The following is a 12459-nucleotide window of genomic DNA, read 5'->3' as shown; positions in this document are numbered from 1 at the left end:
ATTTTAGAATCCTCTCTTCTGGCAAATATGAATGTTAATCTTTGCAGCTTGTTGGGAGCTCAGCAGAAGAGTTTGGCTTGAATTGGATGAAGAAATGGATTGATTTTCCCTTTTCACTCTGTGGTTTTCTTTTTTAGCAGCTTCGAAATTGAGGAAAAGAAAGTTTGGCCCTAGCAAGCCTTGGAATTCTCATTGTACTTTGAAACAGACTTTTTAATGTCTGTATTAAATATGAGAAGTATACAGGATCTCGTGGTGAAGGAGAAGTTTTAATAACAAATGCAGGACAAGATAAATATTAGTGCTGCTACTTGAGCACCCAAAGACTGGAAAATGTGTGTGGAAGGGAAATGTGTTCCAGAAGGGATCCTGGAGCAGAGATTTACCCTCAGCCCATGGGGGGAGACTGGCAATTCCCTGTCAGATCTGAATTCAGAAATAGCAGTCCTATGATTTTTTTTTTTCATAATACCTTGATAATCTCTGCAGGGATCTGAGGGAGGTTTCTAGTTGTAAAATAAATGTTGTATTGTGATCCCAAAGCTGGAAGCTGCTTTTACTTGGGAGGGTGTGGAAAGTGAGAGGCAACTTGGGACAGTTATTAAAGGTCATAGTTAAATAAAGCTAAAACCTTTTCATGCTCATTTTTCCTTCTTTGTTTCCTTTTCCAGGCATCAATTCTGGACTTGCACTCTGGAGCTCTTTCCCTGGGGAAGCATTTTGTTAATCTGTACAGGTAAAATGAGGCTGTGGCTTCCTGCCTGCTGCCATCCCATCCCTTCCCTGCCCACTGCCTCTTCCAGTGTCTCCAGCCCCTGGGCTGGGATTAGTGCTGAGAAATGATGGAACTTGGCTGCTCCCACCACAGTTTCCATGACCAGTTAAAGAGCTTTCCTGGCATGAAAATGGATCTTTTATTGAACTGGGCACTTTGAAAGCTGCCATTATCTTTATTTTGATGTTCTTGCACTGCTTAATCATAGTATTTTTTCACAGTTATAGTTTAGTTTATTCAGAGTGGAAGAAATCAAATAGCCTGAACCATTAAAAACTTGAATCCATGTGCTTATTTCATGATGTGGGAGTGGATTTTTTTAATGCCTGTGGAATGCCATTACCAGATGCAGTTTTTCAATCCTTTAATCTTTTAAAATTTGATCTTTTTTGGACATAATGCTCCAAAGCATTTGTAATATTTGTTTTTCGTGTTGTGTCCTCACTTTTTTGATTGGGGGTAAGGAGTTGTCTTGTTATTGCTCAGTATGATTCAGCAACTCCTCTTTTAGACTGTTGTTTAATTTTTCAGGTACTTTGGGGACAAAATTCAAGACATCTTCACAGAAGAGGATTTTGCCTTATACCGGTAAAGATTTTCAGGAACTGCTGAGTGAGCCACAAACCAGAATTTTTTATGGGTTTGAGTTTTTTGTGGAGTGCAGCCTGGGAGAGGATTGCCCTTTGCATTCACACACTGGATTTTGCAGCTCAAAATAGCAATATCTGAGAACTACATGACTCCAGGAAGAGAAGCAAAAGGATTTTTTGACTAGTAAACAACAGCAGCCACATCAGGACAGTTTTATGGTGTGAATGTATTTAGGGTGATGGCAGCACCACACATTTCCCTCCCTCCCAGCAAGATGAGCTGCTCTTCTGAGCTCTGTGGGGATTTGGGATGGAAATCCTCATTACCTCCTCTTTCACACATTATCCTGGGGTTCTGTGAGATGATAGACACAGTTCTGGGCTAGTATTACATCAGGAACTCGGGGGTTTTTTGAGGCAGAGTGTAGCAAAACATTAAAAAGAGTAAAGCAGGAAGTGGAAGGAGTTGAGATGATTTATATTCTGGCTGGAGAAGCAGCCAGAGGATGAAAAAACTCTAATGGAAAAGCTCTGGCATCTGATGCTCCCAGCTTCCCTGCAGCCCTGCTCATGCACTTAACACACACAGCAAAGCTAACGAGCTCCATGTGGCTGGGAAGGTGTGTTGCCAGGAACAAGCATTCTTTATTGACTAGACACAATAATTCCTTGGTTATGCATAACAGTTGGTTTCTCATCATTTAAGATGTCCCTGATTTGAATATTTGAACTTAGTTTGGTTTTTTTTTGGCCTTTTTTTTTTTTTTTTGCCTCTGTGAAGGAATCTGATCCCCCTCTAGTGGTGGAAGGAATGTTAAGTAGCCAAATGGGTTTATTAATTTTATTAAAATAGTAATTAATTAATATAATCTTAAAATATTATTCACTTTAAGCATATTTTTATTTAACACCTGTTTTTAGGTATCATTGTCTTCATAGATGAACTTCTTTAAAATATTTTTACTTCTGATCCCAAAATTAGATGATTGCTTGATTATTATTGAACTTTAGATAATTTCTGTTTTACATGAACAGAAGCATTCAATTTTTCAATAATTTTATAACTTTATGCTGTGAGATTAGACAGCTGCTAGGGAGTGTCAATATTCCAATGGGATTTGATGAAACATCCCAGTATAGGGGATGTTTCAGTCTACTGAATATGAAGCTAATACAAAATATATTATTAAATGCTTCTGTTCCTATTAATGGCAGTGCTTTAGAACGGACTGTAGTACTTTATGGCCTTAATGAATGATTTTATGCTATTTTTGGGAGCATTTATCTTCATTATTTCCCCTCACCTACCAAGGTCACTTTAAAAATACACTCTTGGGAGAAATAACTGAATGTAATTCATGTCTAAGTATTACTGATTGCAACAATCACAAAGCTGAGAAGGCATCCTGAGCCAGGGGCCTGATTTCTGAACTGTCTCTGTCATAATTACATTGCTTCAGACTCAATTATGGTTTCTAGGCTGATGCTTTAACCACCATCTGCCAAGCACATTACAGCAATCCCTCTTGTTGCACATAATAAATGAAATGTTTATTCAGAAGGGAGACCTTTAATCAGGTTGCTTGGTGGAAGGGGTGAGTTGAGCAGAAAACAGCACAATCAGAAGATTTATTCCCAAAACCTGACAGGTTGTGAAGGCAGAGACAGGAGGAGCAGGGGAGGAGCTGTGGCTTTGCTTGCTGTGTGTCTGTGGTGTGTGTGATTGCTGTTAGAGCTCTCTGGCTGCAGGAGCCCTTTGCTGTGTCAGCTCCCTGGACAGTGCTGACAAGTGGGATCATCAGGAGTTGTGTGCATTGAGCTTTGAGTGTTCCTGTCAGCATGGCTGAGTCACACTTTGCAGTGGCTCCTTACTGCATTTTTGGTGTTGGTCTGGCACAGCCTGTGTCTCACAGAAACTTTTCAGTGGCACTTCCAGCTCTCTGTGCTGCTGCTGCTACATTAAACTGGCAGCTTTGCAAGCTTTTCCTTTCTTTCAAGTTGTGTGTTCCTTGGACTTCCAGCTACTTCACTGGCTTATTTTCTATTTTCTTCCTCATCACCCTAACTCAAACCAGTGACTGCTTTCACAGAATCTGGTGCTCATGTGCTCCTTTCAGGGAGTTCAGCTCTGCCTTTTGGTATTTCCCAGTGACTCAGTGCAAATGGACAAGGGCTGCTGCTGACAGATGTGGGGGGAGCGTTAATTTGGTGCTGATGCTGTCGACTGGAGGCTGTTCTGGGCATTTCTTGCCCCTGCAGAGCTCTGTTATTGCACCTGCTCAGAGCCAAGGTACACCTCAGCAGCCTGAATGAGACAAGAGTTGCTGTGCTTGTGAATATAAATGCTTTTCCAGCATGAAGAAACACTTTCTTTGTAGCCATAATCCACCAGAAGTGTCCCAACAGTTGTGGAGAGCCAGGAGCAGTGAGGGAACGAAGGGAGGCTCCTGCTGCTGAGGGAATAATCTGGCTCTCCCAGTTTTGGGCTCACTCATTCTTTTCTTCTGAGCTGAAATTTGGCTTCTCTTTTCACTTGGTTTACACATGAAGGGCAGAGCTTTTGTCCTTAAGTATTTTGCCAGTAGTTTGTGTTTGGAACAGCAGGGCAGGGAATGGAATGAAAACCTGCAGTCATGATATTGATAATGTTGAAATGGCCTGGCCAGCAGAAAAGTGCACAGAAGAGTTTTTCTAGTCTAAAAAGTGACCTTACTCTACTTTTCAAAGCTCTAATTGGCATATTGAGTAGGGCTTTGCATCCTGTTTGGTTTGTAAAACACACATTGTGCCCAAAACATTGCACATCAGTCTCCAGGAGGAGTGAAGCTTTAACAGAGCCTTCTGAACACCAGACAGCAAACCTTAATAGAGGGTTTTTAAAAGTGAAAAATGAATCATGCTGAAAGAAGAGGGAGGACTCCTTGCAGAGCAGGACAACTGGAGGAGTTCAGTTATGTCAAGACTGTGGCCTGACTGCTTGGGAGGGGATTTATTCCTGGCTGCTGCAGGGGCCAGGGAATCAGCTGCTCTGCTCTTGGTGGCTGTGAATTCTTCAGCTGGCTTGTTCAAAGCTCTCCATTCACAAAATGAATAATTGCATTTAGTGCTTTCTGAGAGCCTTTCCTGCATCCTGCTCCTTGGAAAAAGCAGACAGCAAGATGAGCCTCCCACAGCATGAGAGGAAGGAGCTGTAGGTTCTTTCCTTTTTCAAACTCAACCACTGTGAAGCTCTGAACTTGAAACCGTAGTTCTTGCAGCCATATATATCCCTGAAAATCCCTCTGACTTCATTTGATACTTTTATATTTCACATGTAAAATAGCTTGAATTGACCCCTAAAAATGTAAAGTGAGACAGGTTAAAAAATCAAATCTGTGTGTGTTATTTCTATTTCTTGTGAGGGACTAGGTGTGAACAGAATGAATATTTTGTATTTTTTAGTACTTGTGGATTTTAAGAGATGACTTTCACAGCCTGTAGACACACACCACAGGGCTTGTTTTGATTCTCATTTCTTTTTAGTCACCTTTTAAGTTCCCTAAAGAAATACCTGGGAAAAACTTCATTGAAAGTTATGCTGAGTGGAGAAATGCACTGGAAGATAGAAACCTACTATATAATTCCATGCTCAACTTCAGAAATGTGTTTTCTCACATTATCTTGTTTGTACACTGGAATTGTGTAATTTTGAAAGACATCTTGCATTCATTTAAAAGAATCTGGTAAGAATACCAATACATATGTTGACCAAGAACCCCGAATTTCATGGAGCCAGGGACTTCACCAGTTGGTTTAAAAGTAACTAAAGGTTCTTCAGAGGCAACCCTTTTAGGAAGGTACAACTTCACTCTTACCTGCTTTGGATTAAGAATATCTCTGTGAAAGACTTCAATGTTTTCAGCAGTTAACAAACAGTGGGATGGGTGTGGAATTACTCAGGAAAACAGAAATTTTCAAACCTAGGCCACAGGAGACAAAGTTTGTATTCCTTGATATTCTGACAATTAAAAAAGCCCCAAAGAAACAAACCCCAACCAAAATCCCTGGGGGAGGTTCCTTTTCTCTCTCTCTCTTTTCTCTCTCCCTCCCTTTTCCCCCCATTTCCCTTCTCTCTCCCTCCCTTTCCCTCCCTTTCCCTTCTTTCTCTTTCCCTTCTTTCTCTTTCCCTTCTTTCTCTTTCCCTTCTTTCTCTTTCCCTTCTTTCTCTTTCCCTTCTTTCTCTTTCCCTTCTTTCGCTTTCCCTTCTTTCGCTTTCCCTTCTTTCTCTTTCCCTTCTTTCTCTTTCCCTTCTTTCTCTTTCCCTTCTTTCTCTTTCCCTTCTTTCTCTTTCCCTTCTTTCTCTTTTCCTCCTCTCTTTTCCTCCTCTCTTTTCCTCCTCTCTTTTCCTCCTCTCTTTTCCTCCTCTCTTTTTTCTCCTCTCTTTTTTCTCCTCTCTTTTCCTCCTCTCTTTTCCTCCCCTCTTTTCCTCTCCTCTTTTCTTTCTCCTCTTTTCTTTCTCCTCTTTTCTTTCTCCTCTTTTCTTTCTCCTCTTTTCTTTCTCCTCTTTTCTTTCTCCTCTTTTCTTTCTCCTCTTTTCTTTCTCCTCTTTTCTTTCTCCTCTTTTCCTCCTCTTTTCCTCCTCTCTCTCTCCCCTCTCTCTCTCCCCTCTCTTCCCTTCTCAAGGCAAAATCAGATGTGTTCCCATGTTTCTCAGGTGAGGAAGAAGCAGTGGGTGAGTGATGAAGAACAAGGAGCAGCAGGAGGGAGGTGTCACTGACAGCGCTGTGTGTTCTCTGCAGGGATGTGAGGCAGAGGATTCAGCAGAGGATTGCTCAGGTGTTTGGCATCAGCTCCTCTGCCATGTACCTGACCAAGCCAACATTCTTCTCCAGGATGAACAGCACAGGAGCCAAGACAACACATGATGAGTACTGGCACCCACACGTGGACAAGGTGAGGAGGGGGCTGAGATGGGATGTAAACATCTGTTATTATTATTCAATCACCTGGAAATCATTTTGCATTTAAACAATCCATCAACCAGGTTGGAAAACTTGTGCTTCAGGGGATGAACCTAATGGGAGATAAGTGAGTTTTAGAAACACAGGCCATTGCATCCCATTCAATTTTATTTTCTCTAATTTAGTTTGGTTAGAATTAGTAAACTGTGAGAATGACTACTCAGGAATCTCTTTTGTCAGAAACATTGATTAAAATGACCTGAATTGCTCTTTTAGCTAGGTGGTCAGTTGGTCACTGTGGTTACTGATCTAAGACTCTTCAAAAAGCTTAATATTTGTATTTCAGCTATGTGTGAATTGAAGCTTTTTGAGCTTTTTGTGTTTCAGTGGGGATGTGGGACCTGGTACCCTCTTTCCATAACTTGGTGTTTTGATCCTTTTAACTGCACAATCTTATTTCTAGGCTTATAGCTTAATACCCAATGGACCTAAATGATTTGGTATTGAGTTTATTTCTGAGTTTCACTGAGTTCAAGAATTCTGCGTAGAACAGCAGAATACCAACAATGGAAAAATCAAAGAAAAGCACCAAAAAAACTCCAAAAAAGCAAAAAACCACACCCACATTTCATGCCTTCAGGATTTATAAATTACTCATTCTGGAGTCAAGGATTACCCAAAATGGAACCAAATAAAATAATCCCAGCAAAATCCAAGTTATTCCTTAGGGCTTAAGTCTGTAAGTGGCCAGTGTACCTTGAAGTCTGTGACCTGAGACATGAAAAAATCAAACAGAAATATTCCTTGCCTGAAAGTATTTCCTGGGAAAAGCCAGTCTGAGGGAAGTGTCTTTTGTGGGTCACAACCTTGGTGTGAGTTCCGGCGTCCTTGTTCATGTGAGCAGAAGCAGCTTAAATTTAGAAAATGTGGTGGTAGTGATGACACAGCTCATGTTTGGAAGCAGAAAGTCCTGTAGGGTGGAATGTGCCAGGTTTTGGGTGCCTCTGGTTTGTAAAGCTGTGATGTAACCAGTGAGTAGGAATGGCTCTGGACCAGAGGTGTAGGGTTGGTTTTGATATCCAGATTGTTTGGATTTCTGTTGGTAGGAAATGGATGCAGGGAGCAAATTGTGCTGGTGGGGCTCACAGAAATTCCATCATGTTATGCTCAATTCCTGTGGGTTCTCTGCTTCCTTTTTCTGCCTCTAGCAGGGTCAGGATTGAAGGCACTTGAGAGGATAGTTCACACTCAGGTGTTTTTTATTTCTTATCAGTGTTACAGTCCCACAGCAGTGAGTTCTGCAGTCCTTCATTAACATGGCACAAAATACCTGACTGTCTCTTGTTACAAGGTCTTTTAGGGCTAAACTGTCCAGTTAAGAAATGACGCCTGGATTATTTTCCCTTTTAACCCAATAACTGATCACTCAAAGCCTGCAAATGAGGACTTTTCTGTCCAATTACAAAACATCACCCAAACCCATGAAGAAGGTGGTAAAGAAGAACAACCAGCCTCCACCCTAAAACCTCCATCTTACTTCATATTTATTACTATATTCTTAACCCCAAACTCTAAGGTTTCCACCCAGTGATATTACACACTTATCACCAACTCCACACCTGTAATCCCAGTTCTATCATTCCATTTTGGAAGCTTCTCCACAACCTCAGGTCTAATGTAGTGCTCTCTTCTGAGTCTGTGCCTTTCAGCACAGAAAGTTTAAGATTCTCAGCATCCAGGATTCCAACAAATTCCAAGAGACCCTTGGGAAGAAGGAAACTGGTGATTCTGCTTGTGTGAATTGCAGTGAATTTACTGGTTCCTTACAGTTTTTCCACAGTTTCAGAGAATCAGATTTGACTGCCACAAGGGTGGGAAAAGCAGTGTATTTCAACAGCTTATGCCTATTTTCTCCACTCTTTTATTTCAGCCCCAAAAAACCCCTATTTTAGAATTCCAGACTCTGATTTATTACTGTAATGAGATCTGAGTCTGCCCAAGCCCTCCTTGCCAGAATTCTCTGTGTGTTTTGCATTGGGAAATGAATTAGGTGGTTGGATAACCTCTCAATTAAGTGTTCCCACCTAAATATCTCCTATAATGTACAAGTTCTTTTGCCATTTACATGCAAATAAGTTTACATGAAGAGAATTTGTGGAAGCTGCTTGTCTGTCCTGTCATCCTGAGAATGCCTGAACACGATGGACAGCAGGCTGAATGTTTTCCTGTTTTTATCCTTCTCTTTTGTCCATGTTTTATTTATCTTGCAGGCTGTCTGTCCAGGGATCAGATACATCAATTGATTTGTCTTGGCTTTTTCTAACCCATCTTCAGCTTCAGAATAAAACCAAAACAAGCAGGAAAAATACTCTCTTAGACTTGGAATGCATAGTCTAGACCTTAGTGGTGTTCTATACTGAATAATGGGGTTGTCTGATTTCTGACAGTGGTTGGAGTCAGTGATCTTGGAGATCTTTTACACAACCTAAATAATTCTGAGTCTGTGAAGAGAATTATCCCAGTTGGGGCAGTTTCCAAACACCTTGTTCATAATCATAAATAGTCTGAGAGAGACTAATTAGGATGAGGTTTTGCAGCTTCCCAGGTTGCCTCCAGTGCAGACAGCCTGGCTTGTGCTTCACTTCCTCCAGCAAACTTTACCACTTCCACACTGCAGTTGAAAGCATGGAAAAAACCCCACATTTCTATTGATCTGAGGTAAGAAGTTCTTCCCAGAGAAGAGTAGTAGAGTTCTTATGTGGCCTCCAAATCAAGTGTGAATGCTGGGAAGTTGAAGAAAGATCAATAAAACTTGCCAGTTTCTTGGAGGCTTTTGTCTTGGATCATTATTTATGCTTTCCCCTTGGAACAGAACAAGTCAGTTTAGAAATTTCTTCATGATTTAACAGGAAGGTTATTCCTAGAAGCCAACACAATTTTTTCCTTGCCTCCTTCCAGAAGACAAGTAAAATGGAGCCTTAGCAAAAAGAGTTCACCCTGTTTTCTGTTTCAGAATGACATTGTTGTTAAAAAGATGTGGCTTCTTGGAACATGTGAAAACCCCTCTTGCCTTTTTCCTGATGGGGCTGAGTCTATTGCAATTAAATTTCTTGATCTGAATTTCCCTGAAGACTTTTAACAGCATAATGGAGTAGTACAGATTTATTGTGTTTATCTGAGGCTTTGTTTTTTTCCCTCCTAAAATTTCCTTGGTTTGTGGTTACATAGGAATGGAAACCCTGAAATCACCCAAATGACTCATTTAATCTTGTTGAATTCATAAGCCTCTAAGTCAAATGAAGAGATTGCTGTTTTAAGATGTGGAGTTTAATCTTGGATGGAATTTGGAACTGAGGCTTCCAAATGCCAAACACCTGATTTATAATGGAGTTACTGTTGCACACTTCTCACTGTCAGCACTGCAGTCTTACAACATTCTCTGGTGGGACTTGGAGATTTGTGCAGTCCCCTGCCTGGGCACAGATCCTCTCATCCTTCACACAACTGTCAGGCTCTGCCATAAGATGGTTTTGGGTTTGTTTTCCTTGAATTTCTTCTATCAGAGCTAGTCCAGCACTTCAGTGCACATTTCCCAAAATTAGTTCTGGCTTTTTTTAGCTTAAATGTGTCCATGACCAGTTAATAGCTATTTTTGTTCCTCCTCCCAGTTCTGCATCCTCCCACCCCCATGTATTTATAGGTAGGAATCATATCCCTTTCCAGTCTTTATTTCTCTGAGCTGAACAAGCCAAACCTTTAATTCTCCTCTCCTGCAATGTGCTCTCCATGTCCCAACCCTCCCCTGTACCTGCAGCCCTCTCTGCCTGCTCAGTCTGTCACTGAGAGCAGCTGCTTCCTCTCCTAGCAGACTTTTCACCTTTCTTTTCTTCCCCTACATTTAATAAAACACATCAAAAGATCCCATTTCTGCCCTGGGACAGCCTCATCCCTGAAAACTGAGGATTTTGATTGTCCTTTCTGCTCAAAGCCATCACCTCAGCTCACCTACAGCCCCTTGCAATTCAGAGATGTGCCCTTTGCTCTTTTATTGTCAGCTAATAGACACTGCCAGCCAACAGCACACTGGAAATGCTATCGAGGCTATTCTGGGGCTTGTCTACACAGAATTAGGTGAAAGCTTACAGGAACAGAGAAGTTCTGATTCTTTTTCTGCATGCTAGACCAATGGTGATTGCAAAAAGTGAATTTTCTTCTGCACTGGAAAGCAGAGGATGCTGTCCTAAATATCCTCAGTAGCTGCAGACCTCTTGTATGGTCCTGCAACTGTTCAGTTGCATAGAAATGTGTCCCTCAAAAAAACCCACTGCAAAATGGGCCTGGCTAATTCTATCAGTTTATTCCATTTATAATAACAGTCTTTAAAGAAGTGTCATGTAAACATCATTATGAGCATCTACCATTAAACATTATCTGTGTTTGACTCTTTGGATAAGGAGTGTTCAAAAAGAGCACACTGACCATATGACATAGCAGGCTGAATGGAAATATCTGCATTTTTTCTCTTGAGTTGTTTACAAGGAGCTGTAGAAATTTGATTTGGAGCTGTGTGGCTTTTAATGACAGCTTCTCTCACATAGTTTGATCTTTTGGTTCAATTATTAATCTGTCTGGTACTGGAAATCATTACAGGGTAACAAATATATTTGATGTACATGGCGGGGTTTATGGCATTATAAATAACTGAGTTTCATTTAGTGCCTGCTTTCCAGAGTGTTGCATTTCTCAGGCCTGGTTGCTTTCTGAGAGTGAGTAATGAATGAGGACAGGAAGAGAAAATTTTCTCTTTCCATTTTCCCTTGCACACTTCATATCCCAAATTAGTCATCTCCAGCAGTCAGGTGTGTTTGGTTAGGCTAAAATGGTTGGTGGCCAGTTCTTGGAAGTTTAGAATTGGTAAAACCACCTTGGAGAGGAGGGAGAGTGCACTGGGGGAGCAAAGATTGCTGCTCCTCTGGAGTTGATAAATACAGTTCTAATGCATTAAACTTGCAAGTAGGAGTTGAATGAACTTCTGCACTGGCTGGAGCCTTCCTTAAATCGATTGGAAGTTTCTATCACCAAGTCAGTGAAGTGGAAAATGGCTCTGCAAAGCTGATTTGCATGAGAAGGGCTCTAGAGTGGCTGGTTTGAGGTGCTGCACTAGCACTTGCTCATTAATTCCCATTTATTGCCTTCTACTGCTACCAGGGTTTGGGAAAACATGGGGAGAAGGGGATCACTGTAATATTTCTCTCATTTTTGTGGTTTGGCTTTTTTCCTCTGAGCCCTTATGGTCAGAATAATAACAGGAGTATGAATGGAAATGTCTTCCTATTCCATCTGCTGTTATGTTCTCTCTGGTCCTCCCCTTACAGAAAAATGTGTACAACCGCTCCTGAGCCAAAATTTAACTGGCACTAATGAATATAACTTGAAACATGACTGAAAATATTTAGAAAACTTCTAAGTTTGGAAGTAGCACCTACCTCTAACAGTCACCAGGTCAGTCAAAACACTCTGCAAATTCTGTGTATTTATACAGTACTACTGTGCTGCACATTTCACTGCTTGGCAGTGTAAGGCTGAACTTTGGAGTTGAGATACACAAAGAAACTGGAGAACACAGCCATTGGTTTCAAGTATTTTTTAAATTGCTGGTGACATGTAGATATGAAAGGAAATACTTCCAGAATCAGCTAAACTCAATGTAAATATTTAGATAGGTTCACTCTCAGTATTAGTAGGTAGTATTTATTTTCTGCAGCTTCAGCATACATATCAACCAAAAATAATGCTTTAAAAGGAAGGAAAAAATCACCTTGCTATACTTAAAAGTGGGATATTTGGTCTGTAGGCTGAGAAGAAGCAGAGACTTCCAAAGTTCAGTTTGAAGGGCTTTTGTCGCCATCATATTTTTTGGAAAAATCCCTTTGCCCAGGATTTGTCTCCAGGGAAGCTGAGAAGCCTCAGAGAAAAAGGAAAACAATATTATCTCATTTGCTGCTCTTGTATTTTGCTGCTTTGGAATGAGGTTTGGACATTGTTTACCAATAGGTGCTTGTTTCATTGGTTTCATGTGAATTGTTTTTATTTATTGGCCAGTTATGGCCAAGCTGTGTTGGACTCTCTGGAGAGTTTTCATTATTATTTTTTA

At 40.9% G+C, this 12459-nt stretch overlaps 1 protein-coding gene across 1 annotated transcript in view; it reads left to right on the top strand.

Annotated features, from left to right (window-relative positions):
• The window catches only part of OGFOD3 (2-oxoglutarate and iron dependent oxygenase domain containing 3), a 32795-nt gene that overhangs the window by 11494 nt on the left and 8842 nt on the right, over positions 1-12459 (top strand). The window contains exons 5-7 of the mRNA XM_009094615.4: positions 672-736; positions 1307-1363; positions 6144-6297. Coding sequence (XP_009092863.2) covers positions 672-736; positions 1307-1363; positions 6144-6297 — 276 coding nt within the window. The remainder of the gene's footprint in view (positions 1-671; positions 737-1306; positions 1364-6143; positions 6298-12459) is intronic.

Source organism: Serinus canaria, chromosome 18 (genome assembly GCF_022539315.1).
Source record: "Serinus canaria isolate serCan28SL12 chromosome 18, serCan2020, whole genome shotgun sequence".
In the NCBI taxonomy this organism is placed as follows: domain Eukaryota; kingdom Metazoa; phylum Chordata; class Aves; order Passeriformes; family Fringillidae; genus Serinus; species Serinus canaria.
This window is presented reverse-complemented; position numbering and strand designations above follow the sequence as displayed.